At 33.7% G+C, this 25,615-nt stretch overlaps 1 protein-coding gene across 2 annotated transcripts in view; it reads left to right on the top strand.

Moving 5' to 3' along the window:
* Daao1 (D-amino acid oxidase 1) overlaps window positions 1-25,615 on the top strand; it is a 97,755-nt gene that overhangs the window by 53,883 nt on the left and 18,257 nt on the right. For both annotated transcript variants that reach the window (XM_081746151.1, XM_081746152.1), the window contains exons 2-4: window positions 15,656-15,865; window positions 20,661-20,784; window positions 25,412-25,557. In XM_081746151.1, coding sequence (XP_081602277.1) covers window positions 15,669-15,865; window positions 20,661-20,784; window positions 25,412-25,557 — 467 coding nt within the window. In that variant the 5' untranslated portion in view covers window positions 15,656-15,668. The remainder of the gene's footprint in view (window positions 1-15,655; window positions 15,866-20,660; window positions 20,785-25,411; window positions 25,558-25,615) is intronic.

Here is a 25,615-nt window from a genome sequence, read left to right on the forward strand (position 1 = left end):
AAACTTCAGCTTAAGTGTTCAGAACCTCAATAATAATAATAAAAACTGCGGCGTTGAACGGAAACGCCTATCTGCAGAGATAGAACAATTTTAAGATAATCCACAGTAGGACGAATTCCATTAATTACCTTAAATTGGCCCCAAGTCCGTAATAAGTTTTTAACCTTTTTTCATGTATTGAGGTCTTGAACACATATGCGAAGTTTGTTGGTTTATTCCCGGAACACTCTGTGTACATAGTTTTTGGTCACAGTATTCATTAGCATACTTACTTTTTCTCCAATTTTATGTTTATGATACTAATATTTCAATGATTTGTAATTTTCTTTCTTTTACTTCGCTCTGATGTTTTCTGGTTATTGATACTTTCAGTATACTTCTCAATTTGTTCTATGTATAATCCTTAATATAGGTTACTATGTGAGTCAAAATTTGTCTATTTTGCTATATACACTCACTTTTCAATACAATTTTTAATGTTTATTTTTCTTTTTGTTTGCAACTTTGGGTATTTTATTTTGCCATAACTGCTAGTCTTTAATAACGAGACAGAATACATTGCCATTGTTGAGAACAAGTGTATATACAGGGTGTGTTCAAAAAGCATCAAATCTTATTTTTTCCCGCGTAAACCAATGAAACGCGGGACACTTTCTTCAGTGTAGATCTAGAGGGGACACTCTGGCAAGACGTGAATATTTTTCCTGCCTGCAGAAAGCGTGAGTTGTGGCAGTCGGCCAACGATTGAAGACGTGTAGTGAGTGGTCGTCGGATTTCAGTTTTTGTAAAATTACAGAAAAACATGAGCAGCGATATTTCATCAAATTTTACCAAAAGCTTGGCGATACCCAAGCGGAAACTATTCAATTTTGAACGAGAATTTGGGCATAAGAAGTGTGTCCGCAAAATTTGGGACTTTCATCGCCAAACACAATATTCCTGTGTGTCGTCAGACTTTCTACTCACCTGACATGGCTCCGTGTGACTCTTGGTTATTTTCCAAACTGAAAATGGCACTAAAAGGGACCCGATTTGAGTCAGGAGAAGAGATCGTGCAGAATGCGACAAAACGGTTGCTCACCATTTCGAAAACTGCGTTCCAGAAGTGTTTCCAACAATGGCGGGAGCGCTGGGAGAGGTTTGTACATTACCAAGGATACTACTTTGAAGGGAATTAGTGATTCGGATTTCCAAATCGACAAAGGGTATTTCTACCAACCAAAATTTCGATACCTTTTGAACACATCTCGTTTACATTATGTACAGACTTGCAATCAAACTGTGCAATGGAGGGAACTCAATGAATAAGTTCCTATGATGTAGGTTTCGGGAGGAGGGTGATTTTGTATGCAGAGAAGTATGGAAATAGAAAACTTGTTGATCATGAATTCAACATGTCTGCAGGAAGTATTCGAAGATCGCGATATGGCGGACGCCCACATTAGCAATATTTACCTATGAACGTAATTGCTACGAATTATCATTAACACCTGCATTCAATTTAACAATTTGTTGAAACAGACTACATGTGAGTTAACATGGAAGACTAAAGTCTTAGTATTTTTTTTTTTATCTGGAATTTTTTTTGAACCAGTCGAGACAATTTTCCCTCGTAAATCAGTAACAACCTTGGTTTTCCGGGAGTATATCAACCCTAAGAAACACCAATATTTATTTACTCTTCGAGTTCACATAGTGCGAGAAGTTAACATTTAGGATCACAAATATTCTTCTGTTGATTAATGGACATATCAGGAAATAAGTTTTTACAGGATTTTTTGATTTCTTCAGAATATAAGACAGCATTGAACATATCAGTAAATTATTATTATTACTGTTGTTTAAAATAAGGCTCGCAATTTGCCAACTTAATGCGTTCAATATCTTTTCTACTTTATATCGATGGTGGTTAAGCTACAACGCAATCAATTCCACATAAGTGTTTTGCACTATTTCAACATGTATACAAGAAAAACTTAATAAAAAATTATTTTACTGTCGGAATAAAAAGGAAAAACGAAGAAAATTTTCTGAACTATACAAAAAATTCCAGGAAAGACGCTGTAAGTCCAGGAAAGAAGCTGTGTTTTCCAGAACGCTTACAAATCTTACCGTACAAATTTGTAGTGAATCGAACGAGGAGAATTTAGAGTAAAACGCTTACCTGACGTCATTAAAGAACACAAACTACTAAGAACTATATTCGAGCATGGTGAACAAAGAGAAAGTTCGTCTCTCTACTTTAGTCAACTAAGCCACATTGATTCTTGAGTAATAGATTGATTGATTAATTAATTGAAGTTTATTACTCCTTTTCAGCGCTTAGTGTATACGAGACTGTTCCTTAATAAATAATACTTTTCTGACCAAAGTATATACTTATCTATTAAATTAAAATAAGTCGTAACATTTCCAATAACTTAGCGTTATCTTCATCAGACGTTAACTGGCCTGTCTGTGTGATAGGCTAGTAATAACAGTTTTAATAACTTAACGTCTGATAACAGTTCCAATAACTTAACGTCTGATAACAGTTTCAATAACTTAACGTCTGATGAAGATAACGTTAATTTATTGAAACTATTACGACTTATTTTAATTTTAATAAATAAGTATACACTCTAGTCAGAAAAGTATTAAATATTTAAATAATAGTTCCAAAGTCAATATGGATGAACAAAACGATTCTACTTCTTAAAGTGAAGTCTGAGCATCTACTCGTGGTTTTATCCAAAATTTAATGTTTCTATTGGGGACTGAACTTACCTAATACTGTTCACTGTAAATACAGTTATAATTCTTCAGAATAGTGATTAAGATATTCATATTCTGCTTAAGAATTGGATTTATAATTCACTAGAACTATCTTGAAGTATATCTATATCTCTAGGGTATTTACGAAGTTTGTGCCTATCGTAAAACTCAGAAACTACCGAAAATACGAAAAGAGAAATAAAGAGAAGAGAGACTCATATATCAATATTTTGAACCGCTACTTTTCTAAGTTGGAGAATTTTAATCTCCACCCTAGAAAAGGGTAGTAAGGCATCAACTGAAAAATTTAAATGGTAATGAAAAGGGATTGAAGTAGCTTATCGTCTTAAAGTCTCGAAAGAAACGTTTCAATGTTGCTTTAGGATCATCAAGTACCAGATAGTAAATTGACAAGCAATGTGCATGAAGACTGCTCACCTTTCAAAACATCTGTAAGTGTTAAAGAGCTGAGATCTATATTTTATCATTTAGACGAAATAGTTTTACGAGGAAAAAAGAATCTATCACCTTTTGTTCGGGGAATGGAGTGGGCGGAAATTAAGTATAATAATAATATAATTTCAAGGGGGATCAACTATCATACCGTGATGTTGAGTTTAATGTCCCCGTTCAGCATCGAGGCTATATGAGATGGACGTGGACCTACTGATTAACGTGGAATCCGAGCCACACAAACTCCCGCCGGGAAACTATCATTTCGTATCAAAGATCTTGCTAAAATACGCAGTCAAATAAATAAGGATCCATAAAGAATGTCGAGCAGATATAAATCTTGTTTTTTTTCTTCTTCCTTTTTTCGTATCATTTAAAGTGAAGGGCGAGAATTCGTCTAAAAACCCGTATGAACTTCATTGAGGCTAAAATAAGGGCCGTCCGGTATGGGTTTTCTGGTTTAAACTCAAAACTCGGAAACTGATGAAGATAAGCACACCTAACACACACACACAAAAGAAAACCTCTAGAACTAACATTGATCCATTTGTGTCATTGTAGATGAAATTTTTCTGGTATCGCGTGATTAAGTGAACCTCACGACTCCCACATCGCCAGCGCATCACCGTATGATGTTAACACATCATATTAATTTTAATAGTTAATTCAAGTGTGTGTGTCAACCGGCTGTATGGAAACAGCTTGTCAACATAGTTCGATTGAAAGATGGGATAGAATGTGGCCCGAAATGATGACTTTGTGTTTAAACAAGCTCTATTATGATGGATTGATTTTCAATATGCTATTTCTTACGATATTTTATGAGCATACTGGCATATATTACCCGCTTCGCTGGGTTGAAATAAATAATTTAAACGCACATCTTTGTATCTCATGTATTTTATTGCCATTAATTTTTTATTTTTTATTGCAGCAAGCATGTTTACACAGATTTTGTTAATGTTTTCGAACGTTATGATGTAGTAACAATCTTTTCTCTTAGTTGTAAATTAAGTGTGATTCGTGTTCTAATACTGCAGAAATAACTAATTTTTTTCGTAATTCAATTAGTGTCACTGTTCATCTCGGAAACCGCAAGAACCGTAGATTCAACACTAATTTCGGTCATCTTTGACCATATATATATATATATATATATATATATATATATATATATATATATATATATATATATATATATATATATTTCCCCCTCCTCATGTTGCGGGCCATGGCATCGGAATTGTCACCGTTCATCTCAGCGACCCCAAAAAATGTGGATTTAGCACTAATATTGGTTATTTTCGATGATTTTTAAATATCTCTTCCTCCCCCTCATCCTAGTTGTGGGTTTGAATTTGGATTTAAACGGATCGAAAGTATCACTATTCATTTAAGGGACCCAGAAAACTATAAATTCAACACTGGTAGTGCCCATTTTCGATCATTATATATATATATATATATATATATATATATATATATATATATATATATATATATATATATATATATATATTCCCTTCCCCCAAGTGGCGAGGCTGATTTTGGATTTAAACCGAATCGGTAACGTCACTGTTCATCTGAATGATCCCGAAAACTATGAATTAGTCACTAATAATGGTAATTTTCGATCACTATTATATTTAGCTCCCCCTCCTCCGTACTGTGGCACACGGGATCAGAATTATCAGAATTGTCACTGTTAATCTCAGCTACTCCTAAAACTATGAATTTGACACTAATATTAGTCATTTTCGATCATTTTTAAATGTTTATCCCTCTCAACTATCAGGGCTGACTCCCCCTCCTTCTCCCCTACGTTGCATCGGCAAAGTGAATAGCCTGAAGTAATTCCTGCCAATAAGTTCATGTATGTTGAAAATTTGATTGAGATCGGTCTTGTGGTTCAAGAGTGATGAAGTCACAAAGGCAGTCATTTGTATTTTAATTTTTTTACATATATATATCCCTCCTCCCTCTCCTCTACGTTGGCTTGTCAAAGTGAAACGATAAAAAACACCCAAGGCCCGACCCTAATATATGTTGAAAATTTGATCGAGATTGGTTGGGTGGTTCAAAAGTTATTAGGTTTTATTAGTTTTTATTTACAACGTCCCCTTCCTCTCCCCCTCCCTATATATATATATATATATATATATATAGATATAGATATAGATAGATAGATAGATAGATATCTCCCTTAATACCACTCATTCTAGCTTTGGAACTTCTTGTATAAATTAAAAGACAAATTCTGACCAAAGCATATATTAACTAATAAATAATAGCGTTACAGTTTCTTTCGGCAAATTAACTTTGCCTTCATCAGACACATTATGAAATACAATTTCTAAGATTACAGCTTATATACTTCTTAAAATGAGAGGAGGTCATTCCATGAACCAATCATATTCGTCCTTTCCTTTAACAATTTTTAATTAATACATATGCAACTTTTAATGATCAACTTTCACTTAAGAGCTAAACTTTGAATTGGCACACCTGTGTATAAATAACTTTCACTTTTTGAAAAACATTAACTTTTAATTGCCTATCCGCTGTTCAATACACCTGTTTTTACATCTTCTTTCTTCTCTGTTTTATCCAATATCTTTCTCTATACATCATGTATATTTAGTCCGCTATTCCAATTCATAAGTTTCTCGCTTCCTCTACTCTCCCTTCTTCTACTCCCTACGTTGCTCCGTCAAATTTAAATCATAAAAGCGATCCCAGGCCTGAACCTCATCTATGTTGAAAATTAGATCAAGATCGGTCGAGTGGTTCAGGAGTTATTAAATTTTATTTATTTTTATATCCCCTCCCCTCAGTTCTACCATCAAAGTGAATAGTCTGAAATCAGCCTAGCCTCGAACCTTATCCACAAATTTGATCGAGATCGGTCGGGCGGTTCAGGAGATTTAGAGTCCAAATATAGTGATTTTCAATTTTATATTTATAGATTACAAATTTATGTTTCATAGGTTGATAATGTATAAGAGGGAAATAACTTAAAATAAGGAATTCAAATAATTTCAAATTACGAACTTGCAAACAAAGATTTCAGTTTTAGTTACATTGAAATACCAACAACCAACTTTATCATGAAAGTCTATACCTGCTAATCAGTGTCCCTTTAACTTTTCGAGAACACTTAACGTCACTGAATTACTCAATCTTAGGCACGCAAAAGGTTAATGCCTTAATAACAAATACAAAAGAATCGTTTCAGAGTTGTTAAGGATACTCTTAGTGTTTATCTCTTAGCCAGCAAACAACAACATTGTGGCTAAATTCATATCTCAATGTCTGTATGGACTTAATTGACTTATCTAGGATTATTCATCCCCTGTACTAATTTGTTATCAAATATATATAAAAAAAATAATACACTCAATGTAAGTGTGATTTAAATCGTCTAATTAGCAAAGCTAATTGCTTTATTTTATTTAATCTTGTATATAATTCATGACCTACCAATTTGCTTAATCGGTAGCAGAGCAGCTACTATAGACCAACCATTTGGAGGAAGCAGGAGTGCCGGAACCGGGGGGAAAGGGGGCAGCTGCCCCCCTGAAATTTTCGTCGAGGGCAAGATACTCGTTTTGCCCCTCCACTTTCAGGCTGTAAAAACATAATACAACAGTGATTATATGAACTACTTTTTTATGGTAATTTGAAAAAAAATTCTCTATTCCAGATTCATCTTTCTCCTTGAGACATGAAATTGGGCACTTTTTCTGACCCCATGTTACACATAAAGATTTGGGAAAAATAATTGAAAATTTACTTTATTTCAATTGGTGTACATTCTCAAAACACTGTAAATTCTTTAAGAATTGTTGTTTAAGTAATTGTAGGTGTGCAATATGAAACGAGTCGTTGAGCGAGATTTTAAAGTTTAAAGAAAGATAATAGTTTAAATGCGTAACAGGACATTTAAATATATTTTCTATGAATTTATATTATTCTTAACAAACAATATTCAGAGTGCAGTGAGTTTTATGGAGAGAAGGAAAAATGTATCCCTTGTGAGCACTAACGAATGACAGTACTTAGAACGTTCTTGCTTGAAGAGGAGACAGGACGGGGATACGTTCACAAACGTCAGCAAGGACACTTGTGACAGAGATGTATGCGGGGGTGGGTCCTGGGTGTCCGGACCTCCCCCGAAATCCTGGCTTTTCTATGTATTTAAATAATATAATCCATCCTCGAGTTGGATTTTGACCCTCGAAAATATTTGAACCCCTTCCGAAATAAATACCTGTGTACGTGCCTAACTTTCGAAGAGAATTTACAGCGAAAAAGCTTGATTTCGTGAAAGGGGGCTGGCGGGCTTTTGGACAAAGAAAGAGTAAAATAAAAATACAGAACTGAATGTAATTATTTTCAGAAAAATGAGTAACCTGTGGCCATTCTCAGGAAAGTAGCAACAGACTATTGTAGCGTTTGTGCAAAGGACTGTATTTAAACAGTAATTCTTATCTCTATGACATAATTATGTACGAGAAGTATGTAGAAACATCAAAATCAATATTTTCCATTATCATTGGGTAACGGTAATGGAATAATTAGAATAATCATATCAGAGTTCGAGAGTACTATTTTTTTTTAAAAGTAAAACTCTATAGCATTCTTAAACAAAAAGAAACAAGAGGATGGGAATCCGACATTGACATTACATAAATGCGTATATGCAGTACAGATTTTTTTTAAATATATCGTAACATTTACAAAATATATAGTGTACTTATTCGTAGTTGAGCTAGTGCACCAACCGCTTTGGTCTAATAATACCTTTTGTTTTCGTGTTCCTCTTTTATGAATTTTGTTTTCCCCATGTTTATGTGCTTTTCTTTTTTTTTAAAAAAAAAAAAGAAATGCAAATACGGTATGATGTTTTGAGGCACAGAGAGTCCTATATCTAACAATGAATTAATTTTCTTCACATTACCCAAGATACACTAAATCAACAACACTTTTTTTTTTAAAAAAAAACAAATGCGACAGCTCTTCTAAATTTTAAAGCAGGCTAGAAACATTTCCTTTATGTTTAATTTCTTTGATTAAAAATCAAAATGTAGGTATTTCTCTAATTAATTGTCCGTTTGCTGTGAACCTAATGATTTGTGATTATAGAATATTGCAAGTATTATTATTATTAGTTTATCTGCCCTACAAAATCGATAACGAGCAACCGTGGCGTAGTGGTAGTATCATGGCTCTGTATTAGGGAGATCTGGAGTTCGATCCCCGAGGCCGGCCATCGTGACAGGGTTATTTCATGGTTTCCCTCAGGCAAATGCTGGGATGGTACGTTCTTTAGGGGCCGTGACTTTTCCTTCTAATTATTTCTTCCTTCCCATCCTCTGTTCCTTTCCCGGGTTGTGTGCTCGCCGAAGGACGTCATTCCTGTCATATGAAGGACCGATATATCCAAACGTGCTGAAGGACCATAAAAATTCAAGTCCTATCCATCCACAAAGTCGATGATTACTATTTGGCGAACCTTAGCAATAATTTTTCAGTGCACAATTATTATTCACCTAGTTGAAATTTTGATACACCTGATATTTGTGTTTGTGTTTTATCGTTGCTTTACTAGCACAAAAATATTCTCGGAAGGAGCACTCAGTTGACTCATTAACGATCGCCTGAACCCCCTAACTACCCAAATCACATAACGTTCACTTAGGCTTTGTAGGAGAGAGTGCTGAAACCTGTAAATCCGTCTGACATTAAAATAAAAGAGTTAACTTTGCGTAACTAAATCGTTTGGTGTTTATGTAGGGAAGCAAGGAAATGCATGTTACACATGTGTTCCTTACTTTATTTCTTACTTTATTACTTTATGTGTAACCGAAAAAGAACCCTTCTTGACACATGGTTAACATAATAAACAAAGGAAGTTTCGAAAAATACAAGTCTTCCTGGTGTTTATGAAAAAAAAAAAAAAAAAAAAAAAACACCAACAACCAGTGCCAGCATTGGTACAGAAAGTTCACAACAAAATACATCTCAGAATTCTCTGCAATGTGCCTGACTTGAAGTACCGGATTCCACGAGCACCTCCAAGCAGCAAATTGAGCAAAGCGTCAGGCAAATTGCGCTAAATTCCCCCAACACTCCCACACAGTACTTGCCTAAAGAACTTGATGAAAGATCTTGTGTAACGGATCAAAGGGAAAAGTTTGAAATTCCTGTTTTAGAAAATAAAACTCAGCCGACTAAGGGTTCCAATTTTTCATGAACTGCACGCTGATCTTGTCGCGCGGAATGGTTTCATACATTCCCTGGTTACATTATGATACATTATAAGGCATATCATTCGACAGGTAAAATGCTGATGCAAGGATCTGAATTGACTTTTCTCGTCATAGGGCTCAAGAACTGGAAAAAGGCCACAGACAAATTCAGAGCACATTAGAAAAGGGAACTCCATTGTCCGAATAATGTTCGTGTGGACATTTCCAACACAGTTAAGTACAGTTAAAAATATGTATATAAAATGGTAAAAATTGTAGTTACAAACAACCATTTTTTTTGTAAGTAGTACAATTTTTTACTATTTTATATGTTTTTAATTGTGATTTAAGTGGTTGAAAATTTCTGCACCGTACCAAAATCCAGCACAAAACTGGCACTGAAGTAATTAATTTTAAAGATGTAACCAAGATGCTAGATGAAAATTTTACCCTCATGAAACTGTTTACAGCTGCATTATATTATTAATATTATTATTCCTCTCGTAAACAAACTCGGGATGATGCAAAAGTGTTTTATTAGAATACTTTGTTTTAAGTTAGGACTTGACTATTATTCTAGCACGTATGAATATTGGATAACGTATTTTAATTTGGAACGACTGGCTGACAGGAGAAAATTGATTGATTCTGTATTTGTAGAAAAGTTACTTGACAACCAATGTACCTCAGACTATATTTTTTAAAAAAATGTTGATTTAAAAGTTCCAACATATGGTACAAGGGTAAAAATTTTATTGCAACCGCATAATAGAAAACATATTTTAATCTATAGGATTTTAAAAAGCTATAATGAATACATATCTTAAAATATGACTTTTAAAATTTTAAATATAACTTAGTAGTTTTTATTTTTTTTACTTTTAATTTTTGACACTTCTTTGTTTTAATAATTGACGTACACTACACTGTCAGTGTTTTTATTATTAATAATTTATGTTATAGATGTAATCATAATTTTATCACTTGTACTATATAGTCATTGCTAAAATAATGTAGAATAAGAAAAAGTGCTGTATTTTTTCTGTATTTTAGCTGTTCTCAGCACATAAAAAATAGTTTATTATTATTATTATTATTATTATTATTATTATTATTATTATTATTATTATTATTATTATTATTATTGTCCAACCAAATCCAATTATTGTTACATTACGAACATATATTCGTATTAACTTACATATGTTATATTCCCGCATCTATTTTCAAGACAGTAGTTCAAAATCAGTTTGGCCCCAGCTGAAAAATACTTCCGACGCCACTGGGAGCAAGCTATAGAAGACCCAAGGATGGATGGAGTTAAGTCTCCACATTTTTAAACTTGGGCATACACATGATGCAGTCAGTATGACGCCGCTACGTCCGTCCTTATCGCCCCGCGATTTCCTTACAATGGCGTTATCAGACAATAATTAAGACTAGTGTCACTTCATGCACCCCGAGAAAGTTATTAGTGAGGGGAAAGAATTTTCTGCCAGAATATTAAATGAGGGGAATTCCTCCCAAACCCTAACATGATTTTTCACCCTGTTATTGATTCTTCAATCAGAAATTTTTCCTTTCGGTCTCCTGCACCCCTAGCGATTTAACTATCACATTAGTTTTATCTTGCTCCATTGCTCCGTCTATTTACAGCCTGGTAACACTAACAAATGACCCTGTATTCTAGCATAGCACTCACATGATCATTCCTTAGCTCTTACTCTGTTTTTCATTTTCTCTTTTCTTTTTGTTTTCTCGCTACTTCTTCCACTCTTTATTTGATGAAATATTCTAGCGAAAGTGCTCCATTATATATATAATGTGTGTGTGTTTCCACTATTTTCTGGTAAAATATACCATTGCATATTTACTCTACCAATCTCTCAGTTCAAGAGAAAAGAAAGTAAAGGATATATATGCATTTTATTTCACTGATGTATATGCCTTGCTTTCTTTTCTCTTTAACTCAGACATTGGCGGACTATAATGAAGGATTAAGTGTTCAATTTATATAAAATTAGTCTTTTGACGTGTGATATGGTTGTTCTTTCCTGATATTATTCAGATATTCAGTTACTTACACATCCGATTTTCCTTTCAACATATTCTAGGTGGTGAATTAAATGGTCACTTCTGGTAGTGTTCTCTTCTCGTCTTTCTTCTCAATGCATGTTTCTGTTTGTTTCTTTTAATATGTCTCTGTTAATTCTCTTGTCCCTACCGGGGAGAAGCAGTGGTCAAATGGTGGCCTACACTTACCATTGGATCCCAGAGGAGATGCTGAGTATCTCAGCGTGTACGTGGTACCTCAACACGTAAACGAGAGGAAGTCCCATATTGCGTGGATGATCTTACCTTTGGATTGGGAGGGAAAGGAAGAGGGAAGAGCAATCTATTGTCTGAGCGGTGACCGCATAGCAACCGGAGAAAGATTTCAATCCCAGGTATCTGAGTAACAGTTTTCGATTCCAGTGGAAAGGAGGAAAAAACAACCAAGAAAAGTGAATGGTCTCAAAACCAAATGGTGACTTGACACATATCATTAGATCTAACATGAGGTATGAGAGTATCTGGACATGTTTGTGGTACCTCTACGCGGAAGGCAGTGACCATTGAACGATAGAGGCAAAACCGGAAACAAACAAGCCCCTCCGGGTTCGCCTGGAGCCTTCCGGAATTGAGTTGGACTCTGTCGGGTTGTGGTCAAACCAAGGGATTCGGTAGTTAGTTTGTACCAGCAGGAGGTGAACTTGTCTTACAACGCTCGGATATCATGCCTGCAGAGCATGGTAGGCCTTGGCTAGCTAGCAAGGCTGCCTCGATTGGTAGACACTAAGGACTTCAGTCTGGCCGCGTAGTGAGCGTACCCCACTCCCTCTAGAAATAGGGCACTACTAGCTCTAAAGCTGATCAAGGTCAGAGGAGCATACACCTTATGCACAAGAATAATAACTTACTGAGGATGAATCAGAGATGCCGCTTCATCAATAAGATCAACAGACCACAGCTCGTTGTAAGTAGCGAGCGAACGTGACAGTAGACTATTCTTCATCTAACGTTACTTCTCTTTCCTATTCACGACACCCTGAGGATCATATTGTGAACGCTGCTTATTTTCTACGTTCTTTGTTTTTCTTAGTGTCTATATTTTTGATCCAAGTAGAATTGGACTTCGTACAGAAATCTTAGTTTTTCCTTATATTTATGGACACGTTTTGAAATGTCAGTAGTTCCTTCTTTCTGCAGAATGCTTATTTTTCCTGTACTACCCTAGTTGTAACTCTTCTTTTACTTATTCCGATTAACTGATATCGTGCTAGTGAAATATTTCTTCCTATTCCTTTGTATGTTTGAAGTTTTTGGTCGTCAGTTCCTTTTTGTGAGTCTTCTGCTTTTGTTTCGTGTTAACAATGTAGCACAATACATTAATGCACTAAACAACTTCTTATATATGGCCCTATTTATGGTGTTAACTTTTTTAATGTCAGTGATTTTTTTCTGCTTCTTCTACATTGATATTGAACGATAATGATGAAAGTCTACATTTTGTGTCATGCCTTTGTTATTTTCGCTTTTTCCTCATGTTTATGCTTTAACTCCTCATTGGTTATTATAAAGTTTGTTTATTATAAATCTGTATCTGTTATATATTCTCAAGTTCTCCAATTTCGTTAAAGACAGTGCGAGTAAATACGAGGATAATTTCATTTACTGTGCTACAGTCGCCAGAAGAGCTGCTGCAACAGATATCCAATATATATGTTTGAAGGCCACACGAAGGTGCTTTTCAATGCCACCAACATGTGACGTCTGTGTGTATGAGCTGATGGCAGAGGACCATCAAAAGTTATGTACATACGAAGGAGTTATGTGTATATGATCTGTCAATGTATACCACCTTCTCAACGCCTTCTCCGTCGTTGGGAAAGATATGTGGAAGCTGTTGGGCTTATTTGAAAGACGTTTGCTCCTTGCAATTGCTGTTTGCGCCGTACTTTTCTTTGTGCAAATTAAAAACCCTGTTCAACTAATGTATTCAAATGCACGTATCTTTCGATTGTTCTCTACATTAACTTCTACACACAAACACCGTCTGTTGGTAGTATTGAAAGGCACCTTCTTGTAGCATATAGTGAATGTCCATTACTGCAGTTTTTTTTTGTACTGCAACACAGTTCCCATGTCATAAAATAACTCGTATTTGCTAACTCAGGTAAATAGTTCAATGTAATTTATGATAGAGTAAGTGTTTCTTCTCCTAATCTGAATCAAAATTGATCTTCTCATAGATAGGTTCAGATGTACTTTTTCACTTATAATTTGATAAGTAACCGTGCAGAGTTTTTCTGTTTCATTCAACAGAAAACATTTTTGTTCAATAAACTTCACATATTCACACCTCATTCTTTGAATTATGCCTTCTTCAAAACTGTTAACACTTTTTCTGTCACATATACTTAAATGAATAATTTAGACAGTTCTTTCGTAGTTGTTCCTAAACCTTCCATAGTATGTGATCTACTTCTGGAATTTTCCTTTTCTTCATTCCGTGTGAGGCATTTCCAAATTTCCGTTGCGAAATTAAAGTACCTTAAATCATCTTGCTGTATATGATGTCTTGAAACAATTCCTTGTGCAAATAGTTACATTCAAAAAAAGATCTTTATGTTTTTCCATCGCTGCTAAATTTGATTCTCTTCTGCAAGTAATTTTGTACCTCTACCTTCTGGAACACACTATTGCTGTCTTTCACAGTTTCTTTTCTTTGTGTACATCTTATACACATTCCCTTTATTCATATTTACCTTTATATCTTTGCATTTGTTCTTCAATCATGTTTCTTCATCTCTCTGTTTACTGAGTTCCTGAATTTCTTGTCTCTATCTTAATATTTGTGTTTTGTATTGCCTTGTTCATTAAGTCAAATATTTCCTTGGACGTTCAGCCTTGTATGTATTTTCTCCTTTACCTGTATCCTCTTTTGTTTTTACGATTACTTTCTTAATTTCTTCCCCTTTGGATTCGACATTTCTATTTGGTGATGTTTATTGCTTTTTGCGTCCAACGTCTTTTAAATTCAGTCATTGTATTTATATATTTTCTCAAATTCCTAATATTCCTTAAATTTGATTTCAACTACTCGTTGAGCAAAGCAATATGTTTATTGTAAAACTTAATAACGTGTAACAGTTTCGCCAACTATCCAGTCTGGCTTCATCAGAAGAGTGTCTGACGAAGACAAAGTATATAGTTGGCGAAACTGTTACACGTTATTAAGTTTTACAATAAACATATTGTTTTGCTCAACGAGTAGTTGAAATCAAATTTAAGTCTTTTAAAAGGAAAGCTTATACAATGGAAAACATTACAGTTAATATTCCTGGGGGGAGAAAAGAACAGTTTTAGATATTAAAAAAGGAAGAGAAACTGGTTGGGACATTGGCTAAGAACAACCTGTATCATGAGAGATGTTCTAGAAGGTATGGTCGCGGGAAAGAGAGGAAGGGGCAGAAGGAGACTACAATGATGGACGATATCACAACAGAAAAATTGTTCATGAAGACGAAGAAATTAACGGAAGACTGTGGAGTATGGAAGCTTCTTAGTTGATAAGTGACCTGCCAATAATGGCAGAACACCTATGATGATGATGATGATACATGCATTTGTAAATTATTCACAGAATCCATATATTTCCTTTCAATGTTGAGAATAACTGAAGAAAGATAACGCTTATCGCTCATAGTGAAGAACAATGCGGGGCTCTCTTAATCGTACCTGCTGTACGTAGCTCTTTAACAACTGGATGTTAGTACAGAGGAGTCCAATTTCTGTTCCATATGCCATAACACGCTATATGAATTTTTCCTTCTTTACCAAATGACAGAGAGTGTTTTCTGTCTCAAATTCTTTGGGAGTTCTTTCGTTTTCAAAATATTCAAATCGTATTCAATTTGATCTTGCACTGTCTTTCCTAGCTCGGCTAAACTATCTCCGATTATAACTCTAGTTCACATAGCAGAAACAAATTTTGCAACATGTATTTTGAAATAAGCGAACTTTATGAATCAATCCATAAAAAGATCGCTTTTAACTTCAGAAACAAAATAGTTTATGTTGAGATTTCTCTTATAATGTTAAAGATTTTTACAAACAAAATACTTTATGGTGAGATTTCTCTTATAATGTTGAAGGTAACTATTGAAGATGGGGATCCTGAATGTTGGCGTGATTGGAGCTGGAGTGATAGGATTAACAACTGCTACAGAATTTCAAAAGGAGTTTCCCAATGCACACGTCACAATCATAGCTGAGCATTTGAATGAACAAACAACAAGCGACGGAGCTGCTGGCATCTTTCGTCCTGGAACAAGCTTTAGTGGACCAACACAGGCTATCACAAGGTAACTTATAAAAGTAGTATAGAAGCACAAACTCTGAACGCTGATAACACTCAATACAGCAAGTAAATTAAATGTTTCATATTCACCGCCATAATCCCAAAAGAGTTAAGAAACATGATCGAGAAATACTATTCTCATTGTCAGCTTATTTAAGTCTGAAATAGGTTAAGAAGATAAAAATATGTGGAAAGGTTAAAAGGATAAAAAATTAATCGAAGAAAATACAGCTCTTCACATCAAAGAATCATTTAAAAAAAATCATTTTGACCTTCCCACAAGTTTGCATTTTTTTAACTTTTATTCAGATTTAAGTAAGCCGATGATGAGGACCATGTTCCTCGAAAATGTTCTTTAACTCCCAAGATTATTGCGGTGAGTGTGATGTATTTTATTTTACTTGCTAAATTTATAAGTACAATTTGTGTCTGTTAGGGAAAGTAACGCTTTGAAGTATCATGTGTTACAGTATTTAAGCATAAAGAATACTTTTTAGAGATTAAGCATCTAATTTCAAATTGAGGACATTTTGTTTCACATGTGTTTCGTCTCTGTATATAGTGACGGCAAATAACTGAAGGCAACCTAGAAAGATGTAAATAAATCGTTGCTCAATAAATTGGGGATGTTCCCTCCACCATCAGCTTTGAGAAGCTGGAAACATGAACGATTAAATCGTTCAATTCTTTCATACAAATACATTAATACTAAACTTTAGACGTAGCTTTAAAATAGCTGTTACATCGATTAGAAATAAAACACACAAAATGCATTTTTTGAAAAGATGCAGCAGAATTTAGATTGCTAAAATAAGAATATATGGTCTCTAGAAATGAAATGGTTTGTTGTGTAAAGTTCCTTTAATGTGTCAGCTGATTACAATACCTTTATGTAGCGAGGTAGCTCCATGAGCTGTCGTCCAATGAAGTTGTTCCGTCAAATTCTTATGTACACTTTCTCGACAAACTCGGTGTTCGTGGTTTTATTCAAAGACTGTTTGGCAAAAACCCACTTCTTTTTCTTCTCTTCTCCATAAAAGGTCGTAAACTTCGAATGTTAGGGAACACCCACAATCACGTTGTCATGGCATTGATCGAAAGTTATGGAAGGTTTAGGACATAAACCTCCAAGGTTCAGTACCTCAAGCATTACCCTTAATCGACCTCACTGGAGGTGACATCGTTCAACGTGAACTTACCAATACAACTAATTAAAGTAGAATAGACGGATTTCGGCAATAAAATAATGCTTGTGTATGCGGATGTAGACCACATCATTCTGTAGAAAGCATTAGCTAACATGTTAGTCAATATTAAAGCATTGACTCGACAAAGTAACACAACAAAGTATATCTGACATATGACAAGGTGTGTATTGTGTAAAAAGCAGCAAGTAAGGGGGAAAAAGTAAGGATAAGGAATATGATGTAGACATTTGCAGGGTGAATGACTTCTGCTATTGCACCTAGTTTAATGATCCAAACAAGTTTATACAAAATGCTCCTAAGGAGCTTGAGGCTATGTGAGTTCAATGCTTAAAAAATTTCTTGAAGAAAGAAAACAAATAAAATAAAATTGTGTAAATGACATCTACTGGAATCGAACGATGACTTCCTGGACCATATCTTTCAGTATATAACAAAGAATACTCTGTAATTAGGAGTTTCTACTCTCATATTTTATGTTTTACTTTCACTATATAGATTATCATGTGATATTAATCATGTAGTAGTATTACTTCGTAGTTTAGTACACTTTTTTTTTATTTCTTAGCATTAATTACTGACAGAGTTGCTTGTGTCATACAAAGAGATAGCTCTTTAAGTAAATAGCTAAAAAGTTCCTATTGTTGTAAACAACAAAAATATAATATTAATATTGAATATGTGAATTTCTATATATGCAAATGATTAACTAACTAACTAAACTAACTCTATGGCCAATGGAACCCGGTGGTTCAATGCTGCGTTAACAAAACCTCTCCATTGACTTCTATCCTTAGCCAATTGGATCCAGCTTCTACTTTGTATTCCTATTTCTGCGAGATCCATCTTAGTATTGTCCTCCCATCTGCGCCTAGGTCTTCCTGATGGTCGTTTTCCTATTGGTCTTCCAGTTAAAACTTTCAAAGCGTTTCTACTTCCTTCCATTCTGGCTACATGACCTTTCCATTTGAGCCTCCTGGATTCGATGACCCTAATAATGTTGGGTAAACAATATAAATTATGTAGTTCCTCGTTATTAAGTTTCCGCCATTCACCGTTTCCGTTCTTGTTGGGTCCGAATATTCGTTTTAGGATCTTATTGTCAAATACTTTCAGATGATTAAGTTTAAACATTATTTTCAATTTAAATATTAAAAAAAAAACTTGAATTTAAAATATAATATGAAATTACTTCTCTTTATCTAAATGTTTATTTTACATGTAGTTCATATTCAATAAACACAGTTTTTTAAAAGGCAGTTGCTTCTTATATCCTATTTTAATTTTCCCAAAATGCATTTTAAATTATAAGATAACTGCAATCAAGTTTAACTTGGTTCCTACTTACTATTTAACGTACGTAGGAAACATCAACCAATGCATTGACGGATACACGTTTTAATGGTAACTTATACTATCTTAATGCAGTACGAGAATAACATTTTTTTCTGGAAATTTGTAAAACTGAAGTGAAAAAAACATGTGCTCCTGTGTGTTATGTTTTTGCTCACGCGGAAACAAAGAAGCATGATTTCATCGTGACATATACAACAGTACACAACTGTTGTTAGTTACACATACCATTCAATTATTGTAATATCAAGTATATACTTATGTAATACGATAGAGCTTTCTGTATTCAGGACCAAAAATGGAATTTCTGCCTTCGAACTGTTTTTAGCTTTCCCCATTGAACGGTTATGTTGAGTGCGTATTATTGCTAGTGTACAGGTTCAAAATTTCCATATAAACTGATTTACTGAACATTAAGCAAGAATTTGGTAGCAAAGTATAAATCGTTAAAAAATTACAATCAGTGTACATTTCCATAGGATTACCTAAATATGAATGATTTCATATTTCGACGTGTTATGAAGGGAGATGACTAGATCCTTCTTTTACGTCTCCAACGGTGAATTAATTTTACTTTATTATATATAAATGATAAAATTATCGTGCTAATAGTAATATCAAATCACAAACTTTATAAATATTGTAATGGTATAAAATAATAAAAGAATAACTACAACTGTGCATATATAACTAGCAGAATGCCCGTTCTTTGCACGGGGAGAATACGTTTCATTTTGGACATAAACGACACCAAAATTGTCACCAATCAACATAGAGACCCAGAAACTATGAATTCGGCACTAATATCGGCCATTTTCAATTATTTTTATCTGTCACCACTCCACTTAGGAGTACTAATGTGGGCTGAATTTGGATTTAAGAGGCATCTGAAGTGACACTGTTCATGTCAGTGACCCCAAAAATTATGGATTCGACACTAAATCGGTCATTTTCGATCATGCTTATATATCTTCCCCCTCCCGCCAGTTGCGGGGCTGAATTTGGGTTTAAATGGCATCGAATATGTGTCACTGTTCATTTCAGTGAACCCGAATACTATGGATTCGACACCTATATCGGGGAAGGGAGACCCTTTCCCCTCCCCAAGTTGCATCGTCAAAGTGAAATGATACGAAATGATACGAAGTGAAATGATATCCCAGACCCGAACCTCATCTATGTTGAAGGTCGGTAGGATCGTTCAAGTGTTATTAAGTCACAAACATAGTCATTTTCATTTTATATATTTATCTATCTACATCTATATTTATCTATCTACATCTATATCTATCTATCTATCTATCTATCTATCTATCTATCTATACTCAAAAGTGGATAGTTTCGTAGTTGTAGGGTGTCGAAAACGTGAAACAAGTGAAATTTAAAAGTTCATAACTCCACTACTATGGGGCCTATCGTAGTCGGGTCAAGACATCACTGAGGAACTGGTATGTGAACTATCTAAATATTCATGTTTAAGAATGCTCCAGTACTTGAACACCAATTTCTAGAGAAGTAGGTGGAAAGTGATCAAGTACTCCCAAACAGCCTCTCTAAAAATGATTGTGCAAGTACTGGAGGTTGTGAAAGATAGATATTTGGATAGTTCACTTACTAATTCCTCAGTGATATCTTGACCCGCCTACGGTCGGTCCTATAGTAGCGGAACTATGGACCTTTAAAGTTCATTTTTCACATTTTGGGCACCCTATAACTTACAAACTATGCACTTCTGATTACAGGTCCATATGAACTATTTTTCTTATTTCCAAAATATTGTGATAAACTTTTGTAACACCCTGTATATGAAACAATCATTGTAGATGATCACAAGATAAGAATTTTTATCTATAGGCAGAATCAGAAACTAGTTAATCTCTTTTCTTGATTGCTATTCTACAGGAGATTAAGTAGTTTCTGAACCACTCAAATGGTAGAGAGTGAACACTGAATCCGGGAAAGCAGATCTATTGAAACAATAAAACAAATAGGAAAAGTTGAAAGGGGGAATTAAATTTTAGCTTTAGTCAATACACCTTTCTCTGGCTTGTAATTTTGCAGAAAGAAAAGGCTTTCAGTGTAGTAAAAGATATTTATTTATTGATCTTTTTAAAAAAAATAAGGTGATATTTTGATTTCCTTGATACTGAAAACAACTTTCTTTCTGCTCTCCTTACAATCACAAAAAAATGAATTATAGAATTATAGTGAATTATAGAATTCTGTGTTCTTCTTTCATAGCCAATGGATAAAAGACTCATATCACCATTATGACGCGATACGGCTTTCAGATCAGTCGCCATTGGCCGGGGTGTATCAGGTGTCTGGATATATTTTCGCTAGTAAAGAACCAGCAATTGTCAGAGTAAGTACCAAAATTTAGTAAAATCATATATACTGAAACCTGTCATGCCGTACCAAATTTGATGATTACAGATAAAAGAATAATTTATTCTTATGTCCAATTTAATTATCATATGATCCCGATTCCAGCAATATACGGGGCTGAAAGTGTACGTGGGCTCCAATGACTTCTTTTGCTTCACCGTACTTTATCACTTGCTCCACCTCTCCTTTCACTTCCTACAGTATTTTATCCTGCCATTTTTCTTGGTCTTTCCTGTCGCCGTTTTCCTGTCATATTCACCATACTGATCATTATCAAATGATCCCAATTCCAGCGACCCTCCTGAATGTGTACGTGGGCACCAACGACTCCTTTCCCTTCATTGTCCTTCATCCCTTGTTCCATTTCTCTTCTTTTCACTATCTTATTCTGCCATTTTTTCCTTGGTCTTTTTTCTCGGCATATTCCTGCCATTTTCATACATAGAAATTTCTTACTACAGCGTTCTCCTTCCACTGTTTCTAGCTGTCCATACCAGCATTGTCTAGGGTTTCTTATTCTTTCTGGGATGCCACCTTGTTTGAATGTAATTTTAATGGTACCACTTCTTATTCGAGAAGTTGTCTTGAAATGACTAACTTAGGAACAGCTATGTATGGTCTTTGTCTAACTTAGAACTAACTTAGGAACAGTTTTATATGTCTATTAAGATGGTCTTTCAAGTGCAACCAAATAAGCAGGGAGCCGACTTAACAATTTTCTTATCTGTTTGTTAAGACAAGCTTTTCCTTTTCGTTAAAAAAAGAGAATAAGAAGTATTGTCGTTAACCAACAAGACGTTATAATAGACAACATCATGGTACAAAATATATATATTAGTAATGATTACAATTATGATATAATTAATGTATAAAACTTTATATAGTGTAAATGATTGAATTTAATAGAAAATGCAAAGTATTTCCTACTCTCAGACCTCAAAAATTGAAATTTTGTAATGTATAATGTATATTCTCTGTATAAATTGTATTTTAGAACATATAGAATGCAAATTATGTAATTTCTATTAGCTTGGGAACCATTACACAATGGTAACATTTAATAAATTTTAATTTGGTCATAAGTATCATATATTTTGTGCACAAGAGGAAGATAAAACAAGAATTTTAGGAATGATCCAAAAAAGTGCATCAAAAGATTGAGATCCTGGCCAATAATTAGTTTTTGGATCAGGGGCCACAGAATTTTTGAACGGCCCCTAAATCGAATTTTCGTATCTTCTACGGAACAAGCACGTTATACTGAGTTAAGTGATAGTTTGGGTTTGGCTACGCTATATGTAGTTCTCCAGGTATAAGGCATACAAGAAAAGTTTTGCCTGAAATATACTGGATCTTTTGATCCAATAATAAGAGATATTTTAATCATATTATATATTGTTGAAAAAGTTTAAGATAAAATAATAATAATAATAATAATAATAATAATAATAATAATAATAATAATAATAATAATAATAATAATAATAATAATAATAATACATTTTTATTATCATTTCCAGAGTGATGATATATTGTTACTTAGATGTAAATTGCTTACCATACATCAGCTATATTATATATAATATAGCTGATGTATGGTAAACAATTTACAAGCTCTCTTCAGAACTGAGAAGTATTATTTTAAAATTTAATGATAATATCAACTGTACATCCTTGTATAGATAAATGTAGTACTTTCAGACAAATAAAATACTAAAAATGTGAGAGAATATAATAAGAAATTATTTCTCGACATGACTAAAACCTGTTTATGATTTCCTAAATATTATATTGTTTTGACATTGATCGATATTTCCTTCAAAACAAATAAAATATTACTTAAGATATCACAGTATTACAAGGGGTGATAATATTTAGCAAGAAATATAAGCAAAAGGCTAGTACTCACCGCAAAAAATCAAAGTATTATTCCAGGCAGCGCTTTCGGAAAACTTTTCCATCTTCAGCATAGACGCAGTTCGAGGAGGATTTTAAAACGTGAGGGAGAAATGTGGAAATGTGTAGGTAAAAAATAGTTAAAAGGATTTAAAAAATGCGAAGCACTAATCATCTTGTCAGAAATGAACTAATATTCAATATTTGTATTTGAATATTTGTACTCATCATAAAGATAAGACGTTTTATGTTATTTTTGTCGCAAGAACATTTTACTTCGATAAGAAATTATGATCGTAGTAGAGGCATCGCATTTTGCTATCCAATTTTTCATTTGTATCGTTGTTTTTTCAGTGGTCCTATTCAGCCGGTTCGCCAGAACCGGTTGTTAAAATATTTCAAGTTTTCTGAACCGTTTGTTATACCCAAACGTAACAGTAAATTACAAGTTAACCCACGAACAGTAAAGTTTAGTGTAGGTATCTTAGTTTTTAGAAATTCTTACAGCTAAACGGTTAAACATATGATCTCTCAGAACAAGATATAAGCGCTTATTTCTTAATCTCAGATGCTCAGATATCAAGAATGAGAACTGGGATCACATGAATATAGTAGTGAGGGCTATTTATATTTCAAACATATACATACCATTATCAACAATTTTTGATCCATTGTTGAATTAACGTCTTTCCAATACTTTTTGACAACAATCTATCTTGGGTAATTCGTTTCCAAGATATTCACAGTGCTACCTAATTTCGTCACACCTTCTTCTATTAGGATGCTGTAAAGGTTTCTACTTGTCACTTCTGGTATCCAGTACAAAATTTGCTTTTTGTCTATCTTGTATGGCTTGTTTCTTTGTTTTCTAAGAGAGTTATATCTACCTATCTGTCCATCTCTCTCTCTCTCTTTATATATATATATAATATGTGTGTCTGTGTGTAACCGGTTGTTAAAAAATTAGAATAACACCATTGGGTATTTTTATCATTTTGTGTTAGAAATTGAAGTGCGATATCGCCTAAATAAAACGATATATATATATATCTAAACCCAGATTTTTAATCTTAAGATGAACCCTATTCATGTTAAAACACGTATAATTTCCTTCTTTCATTAATGTGTAATACTTCAGTACAATGAATATGTCAAATATGACGTTCTTCCGGCATCATTTGTTTCTGGTGGTTTCTAATGAACTGCTACAAATAAAACTTATAAGGGTTACGTTTTGCATTTGCTAAAGAATATTATACTGATAGAGAGAGAATTGTAACTTTTGTCTAAATTTCTGAAACAACAAACGTTAAAGAAATATTTCTTAGATCAGAGCTAAGGAACATACGTAAGCATATTTCATAAAAAAAGAAGAAGTATTATATACTGGTCTATGCTTTCTTTGCGTAGCAGTCATACTGTTTGAAACTAAAAATGTAACTTTTGGAATCTTGCATTTACGTTGTCGCTGAAAGTTATTTGGCTCATTCATTAGAGTCATTGCTCCCACAACTTTTGTATTTTTTTTTTATCCATTTAATGAATAAGTACATGTTTCTGATGTGGAACCTACTATTCTAGAAATTGGTGAAAAAAAAGAAAAAAAACTTTTGAATCTGTTAAAGAAAGAAATTATTAGGATTTTTGAAAAAAAATATGATTATTGTATTTGTTTCTCGATAATAATGATAATTTGCCTAATATTTAATTTATTAGATGCCTTAATAAAAACTATAACAAAAATGTGTTATATTGTATGTATATTAACAGAGTCTCACAGTTCACCACTTTCGTGGTTGTGGTCAAATTCGTATGCCGTTGTAAGTATACTTCCTTATCTCACCACCTCACGTTGTTTATATTTAAAGCACTTGCCTATACTAATTATACAGCCAGACACACAATAAACAAAAGTTCTGTTTAGCGAACCCCAGAGTATGGATTCGATGTAATTTGTTACACAGAATCTAAATTTCGAAACCGCAGTACGATCGACCGTCTCAATTTTTTCGTTATGGGCGAAAAACTTTCGCGATTTTGGAGAGGGAGGGTACACATTTCTCGCCCATAAAACAAAATTGACACGGTCAATTATCCTAGGGTTTCAAAATTTGGATTCTGTGTAAAAAAAAATACATCGAATTTATACCCTGGGGTCCGCTGAACAGGTTTTTTTTTTTTTTTTTTTTATTTATTTTTATAGCTGTGTTATGTGTATCCTCCCTATCCAAAATCACTCAAGATTTTCGCCCATAGAAAGGAATTGACACAGTCAATCATTTTGGGGTTTGAAATTTGGATTCTGTGTAACAAAATGGATTGAATCCATACCCTGGGATGTGGTGCACGGAACGTTTTTTGTGTAACTGTGTTATTCTCAAAATTTTAAAAAATAAATAAATAAATAAAATAAAATAAATAAATAAATTATCTATCACAAAATTAAATGTTTATTTACATTTAATCTAAAAAATAATTTAGGACTAAATTATTTAGTTCCCATTTTCAATATATAACCTACACAAACAAAATCGTCCTGCCCCAATTCTTAAGTTACTAAAAATGTAGCTCTTTCAATCATGATAGTATATACTCACATACAAACTAATAATTAACTTAGAAAATTGCTATATATATATATATTTTATATCAATTTACTAACTAACTAGAACTTGATACTAATTTATTTTCACACACTCATATTTCAGAATCAATATTTAGAAGGCTTGGTCCCATTGTACCGAGCAGCTACAGCAGATGAACTTAAACTGTGTCCAGGAAGGTGGAACTATGGATCATTCTTCACTACTTTGCTGATCGAATGCAGAAAACTGTTGCCATGGTTAATGGAAAGGTTAGTACCTAATAAGTTTAGTGCTCAGAATGTTAAAATGATAAGCTTAATTATTAGT

The sequence above is a fragment of the Thermobia domestica genome, chromosome 18 (genome assembly GCF_964235325.1).
Source record: "Thermobia domestica chromosome 18, izTheDome1.hap1.1, whole genome shotgun sequence".
Classification (NCBI taxonomy): Eukaryota; Metazoa; Arthropoda; class Insecta; order Zygentoma; family Lepismatidae; genus Thermobia; species Thermobia domestica.